Source organism: Melitaea cinxia, chromosome 14, assembly GCF_905220565.1.
Source record: "Melitaea cinxia chromosome 14, ilMelCinx1.1, whole genome shotgun sequence".
Classification (NCBI taxonomy): domain Eukaryota; kingdom Metazoa; phylum Arthropoda; class Insecta; order Lepidoptera; family Nymphalidae; genus Melitaea; species Melitaea cinxia.
Genome location: NC_059407.1, coordinates 15,940,950 through 15,962,906, shown reverse-complemented (window position 1 = coordinate 15,962,906; position 21,957 = coordinate 15,940,950). Strand labels below are relative to the sequence as shown.

Sequence of the window (21,957 nt, the reverse complement as noted above, 5' to 3'; positions counted from 1 at the left end):
TATATGTGACCACATGGTAAACATCAGCTTTCGATTAAATTAAAAATTATCAAAATCGGTACACCCAGTAAAAAGTTATTACGGATTTTCGAGAGTTTCCCTTGATTCCTCGGGGATCCCATCATCAGATCCTAGTTTCCTTATCACGGTACCAAACTAGGGATATCCCCTTTCCAACAAAAAAAGAATTATCAAAATCGGTACATCCAGTAGAAAGTTATGCGGTATAATACAACGTAGGTCGACGAAAAAAGCGTCAAGTAAAAACATATTATTAGATATAACTCGAAAAGTAGTTGTTAGATCTCAAATAAATTTAAATGGGACCAATTGGCACACACCACCTTTCGATTAAAACAAAATTTGTCGAAATCGGTCCACACGGGCAAAAGTTCTGATGTAACATACATAAAAAAAAAAAAATACAGTCGAATTGAGAACCTCCTCCTTTTTTGGAAGTCGGTTAAAAAGACAGGACGAAACAGAATTTCTGTAGCATTAATAATTTTAAAGATACGAACTCATTTTTAAATAATAGCCTGCTTCTTGAAAATAGTTATCACGCTTTTTTATACTATCTTTTAACATTATTAGAATCGGTATCGTTAGGGGTGTGCCAATAGAATGGTCCTCAGAACAAATTATAAAAAATATTTCTACACCTGTTGGTTGTGGTAAAGTTGTACAGGTAAGACGTTTAAATTACAAAACTGTTGTTAAAGACGCTACTGTGTGAAAGCCCACACAATCAGTCGTAATTTATTTTGATGGCAGGCTACTCCCAAAAAGAATTTTTATTTGCTACAATTTTCTTTCAGTCGAGCTTTACATCTTTCCCATAATTCAATGCTATAAATGTTGTCGTTATGGACACACAAAATTGCAGTTCAGGTCTAAGCCAAGGTATTTAAAATGTAGTCAGGAGCACACATCAGAATCATGCAATGCCAATGATGATAATTATTTTTGCTGTCTATGTTCCGGCCACCATATGGCAAATAGTAAAGCGTGCCCTGAATTAAATACGCAAAAATCTATTAAATTACATATGGCTGAACAATGTATATCATATGCAGAGGCCAATAAAGGGATACCAACGTCATATAAATCTTATTCAGAAGTTAGTAAAGAAGTAAATATTGGCCAAAATCCTATTAAATCATACAAAAAAAAAAAAACATTTATATCTAGATCTCGGGATCCTATTGACTATCCTATTCTATCCTATTGGATATTATTGATTAGTTTGTTGTTTTGGCGGAGTAGCCTTTCTCATTGAGAAAAACTTTCCTTTTAATTTAGTTAATATTCCTGAACACAGTTCAATACATAGTTCTGAACTATCAATTTTAGCTACCCTATGGAGTCTACGAGAACTCTTATGCTCTCATAACTTGGTAGGAGAATTTGGTCTGCATTTGTCCATGTTTTATGAGATTTTTTCCATAGGGTATAAGTGTACATAAAATATGTTCTGTGTCTGTATATATTTCTCGTATTTCTACTAATATTTTAAACGAAATAAATATGATACATATAAAATTGTATTGGATTATTTATTTCTTAGTAAAAGACATTTAATATTATATTCCATATATGTTTTTTTATTATTTTTTATTTCCTTTTCATCATAAAATATATTATTTTGTTTCTTCTCATCCTGTTCTAAATCCTGTCATAAATTCCTCTTGTCCTCTATCCTCAATTTTTGAACATTTTTCTTAATTCCTGCTCGTCAAGTGCAGTCCATAAAAAAAAACTTTATTTTTAAATTATCTCAAATCACTTTTTTAAAATTATTATTCAGTAGTTCCTGAGATTAGTACGTTTAAAATAATAAACAAACAAACGTACGTAAAACGTAAGATTAGTATAGATTATATTTGTTGTATTAATTTATTATTCTCACTTGCCAACTACATGTGTATCTTATTTAGCCAAGGTCAAGTGCAGAGTAAACGAATAGTTTTACTTTCATCTCTTTCTGGCATATGACCTAATATTGTGTATGATGTAATGATTGTATTCTATCATAGTTTCACTTTTATTACAATTTGTTACAATTCGGTACCGGGTTATCACTAATTTATCGGAAATCTACATTTTACATTTTTTAAATTTGACTATTTAATTTCAAGCGATAGACTTGGTCGGGTGTCACGCAACATGTCAACTGCCGGTAAAGTGATTAAGTGCAAGGCCGCAGTAGCCTGGGAGGCTGGAAAACCTCTTTCAATTGAGGAGATCGAAGTAGACCCGCCCAAAGCTGGAGAAGTACGTGTAAAAATTCTAGCAACCGGCGTCTGTCACACCGACGCGTACACTTTATCTGGAAAAGACCCAGAAGGCGTGTTCCCCGTAATTTTGGGTCACGAAGGTGGTGGTATCGTTGAAAGTGTCGGGGAAGGCGTTACGACTGTGAAACCAGGTGACCATGTCTTACCGTTGTACGTGCCCCAGTGCAAAACTTGCAAATTTTGTCTCAACCCAAAAACTAACCTATGTCAGAAAGTACGAGTCACCCAAGGTCAGGGTGTCATGCCCGACGGCACGAAAAGATTCCACTGCCAAGGAAAAGACTTATTCCACTTCATGGGATGTTCGACATTCAGTCAATACACGGTTGTTCTAGAAATTTCGTTGTGCAAAATTAACGATGTCGCTCCGTTGGACAAAGTCTGCCTTCTCGGTTGCGGTGTTACTACAGGATATGGTGCTGCCTTAAACACAGCTAAAGTCGAAGCTGGTTCAAATTGTGCAATCTTCGGTCTTGGTGCCGTTGGTTTGGCTGTTGCCCTGGGATGTAAAGTAGCTGGAGCTAAACGTATTATTGGAGTAGACATCAACCCTGATAAATTTGAAGTTGCTAAGAAGTTTGGTGTCAATGAGTTTGTTAACCCAAAGGATTATGACAAACCTATCCAGCAAGTACTCGTTGACCTGACTGATGGTGGTTTAGATTACACATTCGAATGTATAGGTAATGTAAACACCATGCGGGCCGCTTTGGAAGCCTGTCATAAGGGTTGGGGTCAGTCGGTGATTATTGGAGTAGCGGCAGCAGGAGAGGAAATCAGTACCCGGCCGTTCCAGCTTGTGACGGGCCGTGTCTGGAAGGGCACTGCTTTCGGGGGTTACAAGAGCCGTGACAATGTTCCCAAGTTGGTCGAAGACTACCTCAACAAGAAACTGCCATTAGATGACTTTGTCACTCACAAAGTGCCTCTGAATGAAATCAATGAAGCCTTCCATTTGATGCACGTTGGCAAGTCTATCCGTGCTGTTGTCGAGTTCTAAACAGATCAACTATAATACCCTCAAGAATTACTCCTTTATAAAAACATTAAACTAAATTTATATATTTTAAATACAAACAACTGAAGTATTCGTATGATTTATTTTTGTAATTTAACTGAAGTATTGTTCAGTTACTACCTCTACTTATAAAAGTATATAATATATTTTAAATATGTCCAACTGAAATATTGTCAAGCAATTTTCTCTATTTATAAAGCATTTAACTACAGTAAAACTGTATTCCTGTTATCCATAAATGGTTTTTTTTTTTTTGTAAAAATACAAAATAAATATTTTTCACAATGTTTGACTTTTATTTTTACAAATTTTGTCAAGAATTTCAATATCTTTATATCAATAACATTATGTGATATTATAGGTTTAATCCTTATCATGAAAATATATTTTGTAATGACCTACTGAACTCTGTAATTTGATATTAAGTTTTATGTGCTGTCTGGCACCACAGTTCCTAAAGAATGGACTGGTAACAAAGTGTATAGTATAGTGTAGTCACAGCAGTAAACTGGTGAGCTAACTCAATTTCTATGCTCAAAGGTAGGAGATAAAATCCTGGATTTTTTTATATCACTAGGTCGGCAAACAAGCATACGGCTCACCTGATGATAAGCGATTACCGTAGCTTATAGACACCTGCGACACCAGAAGCATCGCAAGCGTGTTGCCGTACTCACCAACAGGAACACAATACTGCTTGAAAACAGTATTATTTTGCTGTGATCTTCTGTAAAGTCGAGATTATCTCTTAGTAATCCCATCTAGTTTTCGATTAGACTAAATTTATGCAATACCTTTTTTTCTATATTTTTAGAGGTTTTTGGTATTAAATATTTTTAATTTTTTTAAGAATTACAATTTAAGAAAATTACAAATTAATTTAGCTAATTTAATCTTTTAAATAATTTTTCAGATTGTTGAGTTTAAGAAATAATCTTTGATCATGACGACAAACAATTTATAACAAAAACAGGGGTCATGCGACCTTGAGACTAATGTTATATAAGCAGCTAAAATGTTTAGGTACACAATACCTACGCAGTTCAGTTGCCTAATGTACGAACAAAATTGGATTTTGAAGCAAATAAAAACTTATTTTTTTCCATCCTTACTAATTGTTGTAAAGTTTACTATAGCTTTTACTTTTTTTAGTTATTTTTACCGCTTTTTTAGATGTTTTTTTTTTGATACACAAAAATAAAACAGGTTTTTTTACATGTACTTAGTTTATTTGAAATGCAAATATATTATCTCTATATTATTATTTAACATTTATACAATTTTTAATGTCAACGAAGTATGCATATAAATTTAAAACAATAACTTTTTGAATAAACTAAATACTTTTTATATCACACGTACAATAATCATTTACAATAATAATGAGATATGAATCCAGTCCAAAATGTAATTATAAATCTTTTATCACCTTATCAATACCGAAAGTTAAAACTTGAGTTAAAGGTTAAGTTTCGGACGTCAGCTGTTTATAATATTCCACGTAGACATCACATTGGTCGCCTGAAAATGAAAGTAGAATAAATACAACCGCAGAGAATTTTCAAACGACTTCAAATAAAAAAAAAGGTTGAATTGAGAACATCCCCCTTTTTTGAAATCGGTTAAAAAGAAGGAAAGTTCTTAGACTGAATTTTTATGTCTCATAATTTATTACAGGTGGGCCGATTTTGATGATTCTTTTTTTTAATCGAATGCTGGTGCTTGTTATTTGGTCATATTTAAATTTGATTAAGATCTGACGAGTACTTTTTAAGTTACTCCTTATAATGCGTATTTACGCTTCAGCCTGTAATATCCCACTACTGGGCATAGGCCTCTTTCCCCATGTTGGAGAAGGATCAGAGCTTAATCCACCACGCTGCTCCACTGCGGGTTGGCGGATATATTTCCTACTATGAGTAACGATCGCTATCAGGTGTACATAACAGGGACCGACGGCTTAACGTGCTCTCCGAGGGACGGTGGAGAGACCCACAAGGACTGCACAAACACCCAGATTACGGCAAACACCTGTATGGCCAATACAAATGTTTGTCATGTGCGGGGTCGAACCCGCACGCTCCGCATCTATGGCTGTGACCGTTGCGCCAACGCGTCGTCTTACTAATGCGTATTTACTTGACCATTGTTTCGTCTACATAAACTATCTACGTCTACGGTAGACGTTTTATTACTTGTCGATGTAATTTACGTCAGTTGTTTTTTGTTTACGAGCAGCGCCTGATGTTAGCACGAAATTAGAAATAATTACATTACACATGATACAATTGCAAGTGTAATCAATTACGTTTTACCCTAATCAATATCTATGGGATTTTCAAAGTCGAGGTTTTCGATATTTTCTGTATAACTTCTAATTAAAAAATTGTGACAACCTCTACAAGGGCATGTGTTATATAAAAAAAACTGTTGTTGGTTTTTGTTGTCTAATAATAATAAAATACATTTTTAGTTTTTATTATCTTTTGTAGGAAACCAATAATGGTTTACCTATATGGTTATATTTTAATATATATAAATCTCGTGTCACAATGTTTGTCCGCGATGAACTCTTAAACTACTTAACCGATTTTAATCAAATTTGCACACCGTGTGCAGTTTGATCCAACTTGAAAGATAGGGTATATTTTGTTTTGATATATGTAATTATTATATTTAAGAAAAAAAATAAGGCGATACGAAGTTTGCCAGGTCAGCTAGTATAAATTATAATTATAAATTGTTAACTAATCGTGATTAAACATCTATTAGATTAAGAGCCCGTAAATTTTATAAAGGCTGAAAGTTTCTTAACGCTAAGAAAGAAGCGGTAGAAGCAATGACCAAATACAAGACTTTAACTCATAGTGATTTTGGCAGATACCAAATGCTTACAAAATGAGCAAAGGCGTACAAAATGCTTTTAACAAAAAATATTAAAAAATACGCTTTATGAAATGACGAAAGTTAGTTGGCAGTTCCCTTATTGTATCTATCTTCCTAATAAGTAAGACATGATAAGATACAAATGCGATAACGTTACAAAGTGCGCGTAATAGATACTCAGGGCGCGATTGTAGATTGTTTTGGTATTTAATCACTCGAAAAATGTTACAAATTTTGTGCCAACTATAAATTATTCACCAAACTGTCTACACAAATGCCCACCAATAACCCATATAAAAAATAATACCAATTTCAAGAGATTTTAATCCAGACGTCAATTAAACCACATAATATATACTAGATACCATGTCTAAAAGCCAGTTTCAATTTTCTGTCTCTCTCTGTATTTGCTTATTAGTATAGAATTTTGACGTAAACTCCATCAAAATTGTGTGTGAAATCTATCGCTAGCAGGCAAAAATACAGTTGTAAAGTTATTTTGTGTCTAAACTACTGCAGATATTTAATTTAAAATTTCTTGTGTCGACATACATATCCCTGGTTAATTTTTTCACAGATTAATTTATTTTATTAATTATTATTACGGGCTAAACTTAAAAAAGCAAATAAAGCACCAAGTAGAAATAAAGATCAAATGTATTAAGTGTTATTGTGTCAGTTTTAAATAAGGCCAAGCGGATTGAGTAAAATTGGTAGCAAAATTAAAATACATTTTTTAGGTGTATTTTTTAAATTAAAAATAAATTTCTGTGATATTGTCAGTAATGAGTACATTACAATTTTAAATATTATAAGTATGAACAAAAAAATATTGTGAGATAAATACCTTTTTCACCAGGAGACTGTTTTTAAGCATAATGATAAAGAGCGGCCAATATATATTTCATATTATATCAGCCCGACACTCTGAGCTGCCCAGTTTCCTATTGTGCGTAGTTGAGTGTCAGACGTTTGTTTGTTATTGTAACAAGATTACCTTTTAAAAAGTGTGGACTGCCTCTTAATCGTTCATTCCTGGCTACTAGAGCGTGGTATACCGCCATGAAGGCAGTGGGTTCGTTTTTATCCTCTGCATAGTGTTTAGCCGCTGCAAGGAGCTTGCGAGGGGGAATGTTGAGCCATATCCCCCCAGTTTGCTTCGCCACTCCAACAGCGCTGATTGGTTCGTTCCAACTAAGCAGGACCTCTACTACTTCCTATATGAACAATTTTGTTATTAATTAAAGGATTTGTACAGAAAATTGTTATTGTATATTGTTAGGTATTGAATTTATTTGACACGGATATATGGTATTTTTTGTCAGTATGTCTCAGTTGAATGAAAATATATTTCTCTGGTACATCTCGAATCCCTTTCAACTTATACTTAGAATTGAAACTTTAAAAAACTCATTGTTGTTACTTCTATGTTCATTTTACACTGCTATTTTCGAACACCTTAAAAAGCTTACCCCATATGCTTTCAGCCTCCACATCATATCCAAGGCTATTTGAGCTGCGGCCGGGTCTATGTGTCCTAAGCTCAACAGCTGGCACGCCAGTGGCCTGGCATCCCCCAGGCAACCTCTGCGCACCAATGACCTCAGTCTGCCCCCAGCGCCTCGGGTTACTAGAGTTCGTACACAGAGTTCCGCTACCGGGTGTTGGACCACCATGTCGTGACGGGAGAGAGAGGCGAGGTAGGCTGTAACTACCTAAGAAGCAAAAGGAAATACTTTTTAACCAACTACAAAAAAATATGGTGGGTTTTAATTGACTGTATTTTTGTTTATTTATGTAACCTTATAATTTTTTACTGGGAGCACATATTTCTATAATTCTTTTTTTAATCGAAAGCAGGTGCTTGTCATGTGGTCCATTAAATTTTATCGGGAGTGACGAGTAATTTTTGAGTTATCCAAAAGGGCAGCGACCTACGTCGTACTTCCTGTCGATGTAATTGAAGTTGGTTTTTGTCGTTTGTGAGCAAATACAATTATTGAAATTTAAGAGGAACTGCTGTTTAGGCCAGTCTGCGCCACAAGCGCAGGACACGCACTCACACGCGCGCACTCACGCACGCACGCACGCACGCATGCACGCACGCACGCACGCACGCACGTACACACGCACGCAAGCACGCACGCACGCACGCACGCTCGCTCGCTCGCACGCTCACCTGCACCAGGCGCTCGTCGTCCGCGTGCGCCTGCAGCACGCGCGCGCACACGTCGGCCTGCGACACGAGCACGGGGAAGTGCGCGGGCGCGCGCGAGACGCCCGCCTGGCCCGCAGTGTTACGTGCCACCTCTAAATCTGCCCATTTCCTAATGACAACAATTTCAGACCTTAGAGAACGTCGAAAAATTTTACGAACAGCTGTACTCGTCGAGCGCACATAAGTCTGAAACTTCTGTTCTGAGATGTTGGTCCATTTTTCGGTAGATCCTGGATATCGAAGTCGACAAGATCAGTGCGGCGCTAGGACAGCACAAAGTTCAGCTGGAAGAGCCTTGAGGGATGGCGAAATTACGACTAAGATCCTAAAGGCCGCAGGACGACCTGTCCTAAAAGCCTAGATGAGGACCTGCTGTCATCCTACCGCCGGGGCGAGGTGGTGAATGCTAGCGCGACCCCATCTTGCCCCACCCAGGTGGACGACTATTCACACGTGATGGTGTTTTAGTCAGTAGGAGTCTGATATAACCCTCTGACGCCCCCGCGTCGGAGGGTATCCATGATGGATTTTCCCCACGAAAAAAAAGGACCTGCTGTCATCCACCCTGGTACTATCTGAGAAACTACAGATCTCACTTATTAGCCGATAAGCTGTTTTCGAGGGTCGGTTCAATCAACCCGCCAAAAATTTGATGAACTCCAACCACCGTAACAACCTGGATTTCGAAATTGCCTCAGTACCGTAGACCACATCCATACTGTTCGGCAGATTATACAAAAGAATGACGAGCATAATTAACCGGTGTGTATGGCTTTTTTTATTTATTCTTACTTAAATATTTTTTGCATATAAAATAAAATCCCACAAACAATTTTAGAATTGTCTCAACATAAATTGAAAGATTTATTAAAAAAAATTAGATAAAGACAAAGAAAAGACGCTGTATTTTATGCAACATGTTACTAATTTTTCCCTAAAACACAGTTTATATATTATTTTTCAAAAGAGTCACTGTGGAGTTTCTTGCCGATTCATCTCTGCAGAATCGACATTCCGAATCGGTGGTAACTATACTTTTACGCTACGAAAGCGCTCTTGGGGCCTATTTGAATAAAGCTGTTTTTGATTTTGATTGATTTCTTGCAACTGCCAAAAAAATTTGAAGTTTGTGTTAAAAAGAATTTAATAGTTAAAGCCTATTTTTCGGTTGAGGATAACATTCATGATCAAGATGTGTTGATTTAATAGCACTGTATTTCATGCAACATGTTGCCAATTTTATAAAAAAGCACAATTTTTATTCTTGTGCAGATTCTCCGTTCCGAATCCGACATTTGTAAAATGACGATTTAAAGGTGCTTTTGAGGCCTATTTGACAAATTAATTTTGATTTTGATTTTAACTGGCGATATGTCAAGGTGCTGAGGTTATGTACTTTACGGCGACGATGACCATCCAAATTTAACTCCAAGTTACCAATACCTGGAATACCTTCTCGCAGTTGTTCAGGATTTTTGTCGATTCGAAGATTCCGCAAGTTTTCGGGCAATGTGTCCTGCCTGTACAATGTCGAGATGTTGATATTGAGGAAGGTATTAGCCCACAAGTTTGAAGACAATCAGCGTGCAGACCTATAGAATCAGCAAGTTGAAGAGATAGTGTATAATGCTGATGTTTTGTGCGAACTTGTGGAGGCTTATATCCCAGCAGTAGACTACGAAGAGTGTAATATTTCTTATACAAAATGGTACCTGTAGACGGAGTTGATTTCATCAAACGCCTTAGTCAGTTCTACTAGATATGTTCCAGCTTCTGTCACAAGCTGATTTAGGATCATATAAATGGTATCTTTTCCATCCTTGCGTCTTAACAACACGGCTACTATTTTGGGTATTTCGTCCTTTGGCACCTGAATGGGAGAATAATAACTTTTATCATGGAAATCTTTAATCATAAAACCTTAAAATACAAAATCTTCTTTATACTTACTGAGTGTGCGAGACCAGAAGGTATGAGATTGACTCTCCAGAGGCAGCCAAGACGCGCGTCTATTATGTAATTCGGTTGAAACACAACCCAGTTGCCTGAGTCTGTATGTCTATTAAGGATATGCAAAAAGTGACCCGGTTCATGGGACCAACAAAAATGTGACTTTTATGTATTACAGAACACATACAATTTTAACTACATCAGTATATACAAAAATGATAAAAAGTTAATTACCAGAACCTATAATTGCATTTTACAATACAATTATATAGACATTTTTAGTAATTTCCATATTGGTTTCTAATATGAATATCTGTCATTGTGGGTCTGTCCAACGAGCTTCGAAAGAACGTAATGCCTTTGGCCTCATTGTAATCATAAACGCCAGATAACTATCGTAGCCTTTGATAGGGAAGCAGTACGTCAACCTGCAATTAGAGGAGCGCAGCTTATAAAACTCCAATCCTTATGCTAAATTTGAAGGAGGTTTTGTACAGCAATTCAGCTGTGCTTAGGCCTGTTCGAGTTCATTTAATTACATATTGTGAAGGATACACATAGGACAGGGCTGATCGTCGACAACGGCAGGCTTCATAGAAATCCCTTGTACCACAGGAACGTGAATAACTGTGTTATTTTCTGTCTTCGACTCGTCCATTATGTCAAATATCTGCGATGTTTGACTTGACTGTGGGACGAACAATTAAATAACTATTATTTGCTATTTATATATTATTTTATTATATTTAAAAAATAAATATAAGTGTGTGTGATTTCTTTCGAAAACCAAATAAGAAATGATACAGACAGAAATTGAAATAAAATAAATTAGTATTTTCGTAACTATTATTTACCTGATGATGTATAACAAGTAGCTGGTCAATCACGCTGACAGCAAAACGTCCAACTAGACCAGTTTTCAGGACATGTTGTGTTGCCCCCCCACCAGATATAGGTATGAGCCAAACCTGTAACAAATAAAGAAAAGTCGATCTTCTGGCGATGTGCTTCCATTTTTGTTTGTTAGAGGCGTCGCGAGATACACTGACCATGGTGGACTAATTAGCCGTTGTGGTGACGTCTGTCCAGCGGGTTAGCGATCGACCGCATACTCTCTTGACTACCACCTGGCCTTGAACGACCAGATTGGGGTCGGCAATAGCTGTAGGCATAAGGTTGCAATATTCCTGGTGTTGCAGGCGTTCTGCTATGGTATCCACTTACCATCAGGCGGATTGTACGGTTGTGCCATAATTATACAACGAAGAAATAAAATGTCATAAAATATCTTTATAACGATATCCTGTCAGCTCTTAATATCCATATCATTGTATCCGACCAATAACTGAAACAGTGTTTAGAGGTAATCCAGTCTAGTAGTAAGCAGTAAGTGGTCTAGTGGTAAATGGTCAAGTAATAAGCGATCTAGAGGTAAGTTATTTAGTGGAAAGTTGTCTATGGGTAAGTGATCTAGTGGTAAGTAGGCTAGTAGTCAGTAGACTAGTGGTAAGTAGGCTAGTGGTAAGTAGGCTAGTGGTAAGTAGGCTAGTGGTAAGTAGGCTAGTGGTAAGTAGGCTAGTTGTAAGTAGTCTAGTAATAGTACCTCGGTGGGTCCCCCGCTGTGTCGAAACAGCGCGCACCACGCCGCGCCGCACAGACGCAGAATAAAAACATCGCGCTCCACTATTGGCCGCGACCACTCCACTTGCAACAAAAGGGCATAAATTTATGATGTACAATAACGAATATTTTATTAATATAACTTCTATTACTTCTATGATTAATGATATATGATCAAAATCAAAATTAAATTTATTCAAATGAAATTGCATTGAAAACACCTTTAAATAGTCATTTTTACACATTAATTATGGTTAAAAGTGAAGCTACTACCAATGCAGAACAGATTCTGCAGGGAAGAATCAGCAAGTAACTGCGGAGTTACTCTTTTAAAAAATAACTGTGTATTTATATGTGTATGAATAAAAAGTTATGTATACTTTCTATTTTCTGCAATTTGTTGATCGTAGAGTTATTCAAGGAGAATGGTTGTAACAATGCCCCATTGTTGCCAGCTAGCAGGATAATGTTACTTTGAGAACACCACGAAAACCAGGCACAACTGAAAAGTTAAAAAAAAATACTTATAATCTTTTGTAATATCTTAAATAAATAACCAAACAAAGTGCTCAAGCCTTGGCTTGTGACACATATATCTCTCTCCTCGTGTGACTTCAGAGCTAGCGGTTTGAACAAATAAATGTTTATTTATCAAAAAAATTGTATTTTCAATTAAATCCTTTGTATTATACAAAATAATGATAATTCAGTGAGAATAATTTAATTTAATTCCTAAAATTATGCGATTATTCATCAGTTTCTTTATGATTTTATCACGTAAAACTATCATCTGTAAACTGACTTTACAATAACCATTTATTTTAAATATAATATACTGACACAAAAAAAAAAAATTAAATAGGGAAAAATATTCAGTATTAAAAAAACCTATATATTTTTATAATTTACTAATATCAAACACTTCTCCTACATGGAGAAAGCCTAAGAATGGGAAGCTAAGCAGTGGGATGTCACAGGCTGAATGGATTTATCAAGCACTTTCATACCTAAATGATGTAGCCTTTATAGTCTTTAACTGCTTTTTGTCTGGTAAGACCTGTAGCAGCTCTACTCCATGATCAGTTATGAAGGCTATTTCATTCACTTTCGGCCACACAAAGCCTAATATCTTTGAATTTTTCCATTTACATGTGTGGTAATACTCAACATTTGTTGGAGCGAGATCTTTAAAATTCACAAATTCCACGGTTGCATTGTGTCCTTCAATATTTCTCTGTATCGCAAGTATTTTGTGGTCGGGTGAAAATTTTATAGAGATAATCGGTCCTTTGTCTTGCATTCTGAATGAAGTGCTTTTTGTTTCATCCATACCATTTACTGTGACACCTGTTACACCGCCCGATCTGACAGTAAAAACCTATAATCAAACATTAGAAAGTCTTTTAATTTTTTGCTATTTATTTATTAATGATTTATTTTTTTATTTGAAAAAAAAAACAGTATTGCAATTTTTATTTATGATTAAGCTTCGAATCGATATCATATTCCTATTTATTATCGTTCGATCGATATAAATAGAAAAGAGTAAATGTATTTTAAAATTTGTTTTAATGATCAAATAACATAGAACTGCAATTGTTAATAGATATACTTTTATATATGCTGTTATATGACATTATAAGATAAAATTTAATGTGATTATGAGGATTTATTTACTTATTTATTATAAAACAACATTTAAGGTAGGTACCTCTCCATTTGTGTCGTCAAAAAATACGTTGGTCACAGGACTATCAGCGTCAAATCTTTTAGGTTGTTCGGAAAGCGAGAGGTAGTATTTATCACTGTCCTTTAAACAAAAATTTGCCATTATTGTAATAATTATTACCCAAAAACAAAAAGCACTTTAACGATTTCGAGCAATATTTTGACTTTTCTGTTTTGACATATGATATAATGTCATGTTATGACTTACGACGTTTAATTCGTAATGATCAAATTAATAAAAAAATTAATTAATTACTTAAGTTTATTTTATATTTTCAGTAAACAATAAACTTTTGTACACTAACAAATTATGAAAAATTTGTTAAGTTAGTCAGTACAACTTGGTATACGCATGGTTACTTTCGTATACGTATTTACTCTATATTGTATTCAAACAAGTGAATGAAGAAGAAAATTGCTATGGTAACCAAAAAGTTAAACATATTGTTCTCTTTGATATTGTTGGGATAAACTTTATTTAATAGGAAATAATGGAAAGTATAGAACTAAATTCGATTCATAAAGATTATCTAAACAAAAGTGATAGTGAAGAATATCATGAAATAAGTCAAGAAGTAATTAGAGAAGATATTGTGCCATCCAAACCTTTCGTTACACCGGTAAACGAATATAATTTCTTTGTCCAGGATGATACGGAAAAAATAAAAAAGGCTGTATCAAAGAAGAAAAAAACCAAAAAGAAAGAAAAACCAAAAAAACTCTTAGATATCTTAAATACTGAATTGTTAGCGAAGCCGCTTCTTATAAAAAATAATGTAAATTATTTGAATTACAGAAAAGAGCAGGATAGTTATTTATGGAAAAAATCTAATTTGAGTGGTATCTTGGAGTATAAGAGATCGGGAAACATTGAAAACGGGTAATTAATTTAATCTATAATATACTTTTACGCTTAGTCTTACAATTAAAAGATAACAAAAATACAGAAATTAGCTTTTCCTCGCTGATTGTTATGCGGTATGTGCTTAACACATATATTCAACTATTTTTCCATGAATCATCATCAAAAATGGTTAAGATTTGACGAAGAAACATCAAGATTACAATAATTAATTCGAATAGTATCTAAGGAATCTTAAACATCGAAGTATAATTTAAATTAAAAAAAAATCACTCATTCATTTCAATGCGTACTCCCACTAATTTACTGACAGTAACAAACAGCGCGTAACATTTTATTTGTTGTATTCTTGTTTGTGTTTATTGTTTTCTAGTCTGTTTATAATAAAAAAAGTGTGTGTGATCTTATGTACGCTCGTAAGAAGTAATACTTCATTTCCTAGCTAACTTCACGTAGCTGACTTCTTCTTCGTTGATTAGTTAACATCAGGTGTCGGTTTTTTTCATGACGGTGTGCACGCGCCTTTTTAAAATTTACTCTCATAATTTTTCCCTAACGCGCCAAAAGAAGGATAACTTAGAAAAATATTGTCCTTTTTTTAATCAATATGTATATTTTATTGTTAATAGGTAAAGTATTCCATGATTACTTTATTTTTGCAGATTAGTAAGACGTAAAACTGTAAATATCAGTCCAATATTTCCTCGAGTTCTCGAAAGTAGTATAAGAAAAAATACAGTTGTTTATGCTCAATACATGGAACCGTCGCTCTTTAGCGATATCATAACAGAATATCTAGAAAATGAGACAAAACAAAATCCTAGATTTTTAGATGTTATATTAAATAATCTTAAGTTTAAACATCATCATGAGTTCTCACTAGAAAAACTTCTCTCCACAAAACTAACAGATGTTTATAAGGAATACGAAACAATAAAAAAGTCATTAAGCGACATAAGTAAGAATGTTGAAGTTAATAGAAGAACAAGGGACAGCTTAAAAGAAAAATTAATTGAAATAAATCCAAACAGTAAAAAAGATGTAAGATTTGATGCCAGTGTTTTGAAATACACAAAAATAATGTTAGAGTCTAAGGAAGAATATTACAAAGCTTTACAGAAAGAGAAAGAAATTATTCATACGTTATTATCACTATGGTTTGATATTGAAATGGTAAGAGAGAAATCGGGAACAGCGAAAACTGGTTATAGATTAGAAGTAAAACGCAACGAAATGGATGATACCAAGTTTAAAAATGAATGGTCTCGAATCTATGAAACTGAATATTCAGATTTAATCGTGCAGATAGAATACGATTTCGTACTAAAGTATCTCGAATATAAGGAATTAAAACGGGGCAGAAATTCAAGTGGTATGAATGAAAAGAGTACAATAATTGCAAAACCTAAATTGAATATTAACTATGAAGAGTTGAAAGTCCGCGTAGAAAAGATTGTCGATGATGTATTAGCAAGAAATACGACTGAGGTATTCCTAAAAATTGATGACAATATTTTCAATGAACAAGAAAATAAGAGAAAATTAGCTTATGTATCGAATTATTATTATTTTAAAATTTTTGTCGATGATGTTTTCGTTTGCGAATCTGAACAGTATACGAATGATAAAAGGAAATTCGATATTGATTTTCTAGAGTCTTTATCTATTGAAATTCTACCTTGCAATAAATATGTTAATGTTATTTTGTATGAAAATGACGAAAATGTATCATCTTTCAATATAAATTTCTTTGATATAAAGAAAAATATGAATGAATCAAGTTTCATTAAAAATATGTTTATTTATAATAAAACGATCGAGCCGAATAATAAAATAATTGGCAGCGGGTATGATATAAAAGAAATTAGTCGTAAAAACAAAGCTAGACTAAAGTCTAGTAATTTATTTAAAGGGAAATTATGGACGACAGGCGAAGTAAATGTTAAATTCGGCTGGAACGAAAAACTTAACGATACTCAAGGCGAATCTATTAAGTGTTGTATAAATACTGGCCAAAAGATCAAAAAATTACTACAAAATAAAGAGAAAACTAGCTTACCCGTACTAACAGAACTAATAAACGATTTGTATGAGTGTAACGTTGAAAATGATGAGAACATAATGAATGGACTAAAAAACATTTGTATTGGATCTATTAATGTACAAAATAAATTTGATTTTAAAGAGAATAGTCAAGACGACACTAGATTTAAATTGTTGCATCTGAGAAATATTGGTGGATTTGTTGGATTAGAGGATAAAGCTATTCCGTTATTTACAAGTCAGATTTCGACGGAACAATTGGCTTGCTTACAGAAGAGTGAAGAGAAAGATTATCGTGATGTAAAACAAAGTGCTGAGATGGATCCTATAGATTTGCAAAGGTATATAGGAATGAAATTTGTAGAAAAGTTGAATAAAAATTTGATGGTAAGCTTAAATGAGTTTCTTTTGAAGAAAACTTACAAAGATGTGGTCAGGGATTTTGGAGGTATAAGTATTAGGTAAATATAATATATTTATAGGTAGTTTACATTAATATAGTGATATTAATATAAAACAGATGATTTAAAACTTCTTTGAAACACATTTTTTTAGAAGTATATTTTTAAACGAAGTGGATTTATCTCTGGCTGGGTTTTCGAATATTACAAAGCAGAAAATTCTGAAGGAAAGTCTGATAAATGAACAAGAAATACAAATCCAAGTACTTAAAGCTTTCAATTTAACAGACCGCAGTGCCACTACATTGACAGAGGAAGTAAATTACGACGATGAAATAGCCGGTGAGTTTAAGAAATAAAATTCACAATTTGTGTATTAAAATATTTTTACGAGTCCTGTGAAATTACAGGATTCAAAGTACGGCCGTTGAGACCGTTTGTTAGTATAAGTTATCATGATGTATCTGCAAGGACACCGACAGCGATTGGATGTCACCCAACTTGGAACCACTCTGTTAAACTTAAGACGAGGTAGGTTTTAGGTAAAATGCTTTTTGTAGGTTAAAATGCTCGTATAAAACTGAAATGGTTGCTTAACAAGGCAGATTTACTATTCTAATTTATTATTTTAGGTTTGAGCCACTATCCTTTATCAATCTAAATATATATGACGAATGTAAAGATAACGCTACAGAAGTGCACTCCGATGATCAGTCATTACACAGTACAGTATATTATAGAAAAACAAATAGATGGTTAGGAGCTATACAGATACCTCTGCATACTGTTTTAAGTTTGGGCACTGTATGTAGTTCAATATTTTATTATAATATCTTTACTTTGCATACCACGTTACATTGTTATTAGAGCAGCCTAATAATTTTCAGATTCATGGCACTTTTAAAGTAAACATTCCACCTTTGATATTTGGCTACGAAAGTGTGTCATCAAAAGAAAAGCTATCTTTAATTCCAGAAATTACACAGCTTATGAAAAAAGAAACGTCACTTTTGGTTCTTCAAATTACATCTAGTGTGTCTCATTTGGGAGGATATCAAATGTACTGTCAACCAGTCCCAACACAGGGTCAAGATGACTATATTATACAACAGCTGAATAAATTTGTAACTGATTATGTCAATGATTTTCCAAATAGAAATATTTCATTAACATTCATAGGTAGTTGTGGTAAAAATATGTGTGTTTCTGAGTTTCTTCAACCTATACCCCTACCTGATTACTATCTTCCATTAGATCCTAAAAAAAACGAATCAGCTCATTCAAGAGGTTCCGGTCATTCAAAGAGTTCGTCTTCTAAAAGTAGTAATTTTGAGGTTTGGAAGAGTGAGGAAAATGAACTAACAAGGAATGTAGATGCAGTGGTTCGATATGTTTCTCTGATACCTACATATGATATGACTGAATCTCATATGGTCACATTAATGGGAGTGGTAAGGGGATCTCTGATTTTGTTCTGGAAATATTTCAACAGTTGACTTAATTTACTCTTTGTAACCATAATTTTACTGTCAATATTTTGGTTTTCAGGAATTATTGAAAGTTTTATACGGATCTCCATTAGACCACACAATCCTGTTGGCTAGTTATTTTATGGAATTGGGAATAAAATGTTGGGTCGTTGTCGGTTTTGGTTTGCCTCGTGGTCAAAGCAGTTACGTGTTAGTGAAATATTTTAAGAATAAAGTATTAACAATAAGCGACCAGTTAAAAAACAGTAAATTATTTAGGAAAAATGATGGCTTTATATGGTATGTGTATGATGCAGTATCTGGCGAAAGATTCGAATTGAGAGAAATTGGATGTCCTCTCAAAACAGTTAGTTACGTCTTCGACAGTGAAAATGTAAATATTCTCATTATTTTTCTCTTAAGTATATTATCTGACGAATTTTCTTATATTAATATTGACTGACAAAACCTTTTTCTCAGATTTGGGTGAATATGCAAGATTCTCAATCATGCGAGAGTGTGTCATTTGAGTTTACGAATTCGTCTGATTGGAAAGCTGTAAATATTTTTAAGTAAATTTTAAACGAATTCTATGTTAATACTTAATTCTTATTCTACTTTTTTAACTATTTGTAGTTAGATTCGTTATAGTAGGCTATTCGCGCTAATTGATTTTTTTTATACACGAAATTTAAAAATCGTAAACTAACGTCAATAACATCTAATATTGTCCTTAAATACTTATTTTAAAAAAATTAACTTTTTTCCGACGGTAGTACAAATAAAGACGAAAAAATTGTATTATAAGCTTTTTGTGTTTTAAGCATAGTAAAGTAAACATATTACGACATATACTTTAATTTTGATAATATGCGTACAAAAAACAAAAACAAATATCTTAATAACCTATTCCAGGTTTTAAACAAACCTTTATTTCCGACAAAACCAATACTCACAGAGGGTTTGTACAGCAAGCCAGGAAACGTGGAACACTTACGATTCAATTTAGAGGCAAAAATCAAAAGTAAAGTCCAAAAATGGCGTTCTCGTGTTAAAACTATATGGAACAGGTGATGATACAAATATTTTGCGTAGTGTTTAGTTTAATAATTGTGTTTGCTGGCAAACGAAAAAAACCGACTTCAATTACATCGACCATTAAAACAACGTAGGTAAACAAAAAATGTCAAGTAAATACGCATTATCAATGATTACTCCAAAAGTTGTAATCAGATATCAATAAAATTTAAATGTGACCACATGGTAAACATACGCTTTCGATTAAATTAAAAATCTTCAAAATCGGTACACCCAGTAAAAAGTTATGCGGATTTTCAAGGGTTTCCCCTCGATTTCTTTGGGATACCATCATCAGATCCTGGTTTCCTTATCACGGTACCAAACTAGGGATATCTACTTTCCAATAAAAAAAGAATTATCAAAATCGGTTCATAAACGACGAAGTTGTCCCCGAACATACATAAAAATATTTATACGGTCGAATTGAGTAACCTCCTCCTTTTTTGAAGTCGTTTAAAAATAGTGGATTTAATTCTCAAACAAAAAAATAAAATAACGAAATAGACGAGAGGACGGTTGGCGTCACTTTATTAAGTGCTATGTTGCCATGTTGGCTCTCGCAGCTTCGATTCCCGCTTATTACAAATATTTCTATGAACCATTTGTTGTTACATACAAGATGTTTGTATTTGTGTGGTGGCTTTCAATCGTACGTGTTGGAGGCTGTTGAGTGTGATGCGTTTATTTATCACATTATTTACTTTGTTTCTCATTTTTAAGTGTTATTTTAGATATTGCAGTAGTCTGTTAAGAGAAATGCTTCCCCACTACGAATATTGGGCTTTTAATCCAATGGAACCTCGACCAAGTCTTGGAAATAGGCTTAAACAACTTATAGCCACATATAAGGTAGACGATTATCTACTGTATATTGTATTATGTTAATTGTATTACAATTCATAAATTAATAAATTCTCAAAAATATGATATCACTATACTAATGGAGAAGGTAACCTAAATGGTATATATCGACAAGTAATACAACGTAGGAAGACGAAAATATAGTCAAGTAAATACGCGTATTAAAGATTACTCAAAAAGTTGTTATCAGATCTTGATAAAATTTATATGTGACCACATGATAAACACCAGCTTTCGATTAAATTAAAAATCTTCAAAATCGGTACACCCAGTAAAAAGTTATTGCGGATTTTCGAGTTTTTTTTTTTATGTCACTAGGTCGGCAAACAAGCGTACGGCACACCTGATGGTAAGCGATTACCGTAGCTTATAGACACCTGCAACACCAGAAGCATCGCAAGCGCGTTGCCGACCCAATCCCCAATCCCCCCAGGAGCTCTGGTCACCTTACTCACCAACAGGAACACAATACTGCTTGAAAACAGTATTATTTAGCTGTGGTCTTCTGTAAGGTCGAGGTACTACCCCAGTCGGGCTGCTCCATATTTTGAGCAGGAAATTCCTGCTGTGCCCCACCTCAGTAGAAGAGTTTCCCTCGATTTCTCTGGGATTCCATCATCAGATCCTGGTTTCCTTATTATGGTACTAAACTAGGGATATCTTCTTTCCAACAAAAAAAGAATTATCAAAATCGGTACATTCAGGAGAAAGTTATGCGGTATAATACAACGTAGGTCGATGAAAAAAGCGTCAAGTAAAAACGCATTATTAGATATAATTCGAAAGGTAGTTATTAGATCTCAAATAAATTTAAATGGGACCAAATGACACACTCTACCTTTCGAAAAAAAATTTTTTTGTCGAAATCGGTCCACCCAGTCAAAAGTTCTGAAGTAACATACATAAAAAATACAGTCGAATTGAGAACCTCCTCCTTTTATGGAAGTCGGTTAAAAATATCCTGCTAATGTCACGAAAAACTAATTAAAAGTGTGAACATGCCATAAGTTAAATTTTACAGAAGTAATTATTCAAATGAGTCCCTGTTAGTCTAGATTATTATTTTAATCGTTACATATATTAATTACATATTATAATATATTATTTTTGTTTTTTAGATCTTCGGATTTCCTCTAAACATGCCGTATATAAATACGAAGCTCGTAATCTCGAATATTAAATCAACGTCAATACATGCTAACGATGACCCTAACGTCGAGTTCGGTCTCGGCGTAGAAGTGTTCGCCTATTCTAACAACGTTATAAGCGTTTGGGTATTTTTAGCGTGCATTACTAGAATGTAAAAAAGTCGAATGAAATAAAGGAAATACTAATGAAAGTTTTTTTTATATTGTCATAACAATTTTTAAAGTGTTGCTAAGGTTGAGATCCTATTTTCACTGCTTGCGCGTGGGGGGCGTATTGGGCGTGTTCCACTAAGTGACCGCAACGATTGTAATTATTGTAATGCCATTTCTATCATTCCGCCTAAGGCCTGTGGTCATCGCGAGCGATCGCTTGACG

General features: G+C 34.1%; 3 protein-coding genes across 3 annotated transcripts; 2 read left to right on the top strand and 1 right to left on the bottom strand.

Annotated features, from left to right (window-relative positions):
- Nucleotides 1-2,004: 2,004 nt before the first annotated feature.
- Nucleotides 2,005-3,600, top strand: LOC123659370 (alcohol dehydrogenase class-3). The gene has a single exon (XM_045594586.1). It carries the CDS (start codon nucleotides 2,167-2,169, stop codon nucleotides 3,295-3,297), a length of 1,131 nt encoding a protein of 376 aa, XP_045450542.1. The 5' UTR covers nucleotides 2,005-2,166; the 3' UTR covers nucleotides 3,298-3,600.
- Nucleotides 3,601-4,685: 1,085 nt separating this feature from the next.
- Nucleotides 4,686-13,907, bottom strand: LOC123659550 (regulator of MON1-CCZ1 complex). Its single transcript, XM_045594758.1, has 12 exons — nucleotides 13,701-13,907; nucleotides 12,997-13,367; nucleotides 12,370-12,491; nucleotides 11,973-12,073; nucleotides 11,224-11,337; nucleotides 10,925-11,057; nucleotides 10,370-10,470; nucleotides 10,132-10,289; nucleotides 8,381-8,528; nucleotides 7,674-7,916; nucleotides 7,199-7,418; nucleotides 4,686-4,836 (listed from the first exon to the last, which is right to left on the bottom strand). The coding sequence occupies exons 1-12, from the start codon at nucleotides 13,818-13,820 to the stop codon at nucleotides 4,781-4,783; spliced, it is 1,887 nt and encodes a 628-aa protein (XP_045450714.1). The 5' UTR covers nucleotides 13,821-13,907; the 3' UTR covers nucleotides 4,686-4,780.
- Nucleotides 13,666-21,772, top strand: LOC123659452 (protein CC2D2B). Its single transcript, XM_045594667.1, has 13 exons — nucleotides 13,666-13,692; nucleotides 13,997-14,597; nucleotides 15,242-16,722; nucleotides 16,777-17,083; nucleotides 17,178-17,365; nucleotides 17,434-17,554; nucleotides 17,656-17,827; nucleotides 17,911-18,474; nucleotides 18,572-18,886; nucleotides 18,973-19,050; nucleotides 19,408-19,562; nucleotides 20,304-20,421; nucleotides 21,552-21,772. The coding sequence occupies exons 2-13, from the start codon at nucleotides 14,209-14,211 to the stop codon at nucleotides 21,735-21,737; spliced, it is 4,074 nt and encodes a 1,357-aa protein (XP_045450623.1). The 5' UTR covers nucleotides 13,666-13,692; nucleotides 13,997-14,208; the 3' UTR covers nucleotides 21,738-21,772.
- The last annotated feature ends 185 nt before the right edge of the window (nucleotides 21,773-21,957 follow it).

Coding starts and splice junctions, on each gene's coding strand:
- LOC123659452 (XM_045594667.1), top strand. CDS start 14,209: ATGGAAAGTATAGAACTAAATTCGATTCATAAAGATTATCTAAACAAA. Junction 18,475..18,571: donor TGGTCACATTAATGGGAGTG/GTAAGGGGATCT, acceptor TTTGGTTTTCAG/GAATTATTGAAAGTTTTATA. Junction 18,887..18,972: donor ACGTCTTCGACAGTGAAAAT/GTAAATATTCTC, acceptor CCTTTTTCTCAG/ATTTGGGTGAATATGCAAGA.
- LOC123659550 (XM_045594758.1), bottom strand. CDS start 13,820: ATGGCAAATTTTTGTTTAAAGGACAGTGATAAATACTACCTCTCGCTT. Junction 12,074..12,369: donor CAAATTGCAGAAAATAGAAA/GTATACATAACT, acceptor TTTTGTTGCAAG/TGGAGTGGTCGCGGCCAATA. Junction 7,917..8,380: donor ACGACGAGCGCCTGGTGCAG/GTGAGCGTGCGA, acceptor TTTGCTTCTTAG/GTAGTTACAGCCTACCTCGC.
- LOC123659370 (XM_045594586.1), top strand. CDS start 2,167: ATGTCAACTGCCGGTAAAGTGATTAAGTGCAAGGCCGCAGTAGCCTGG.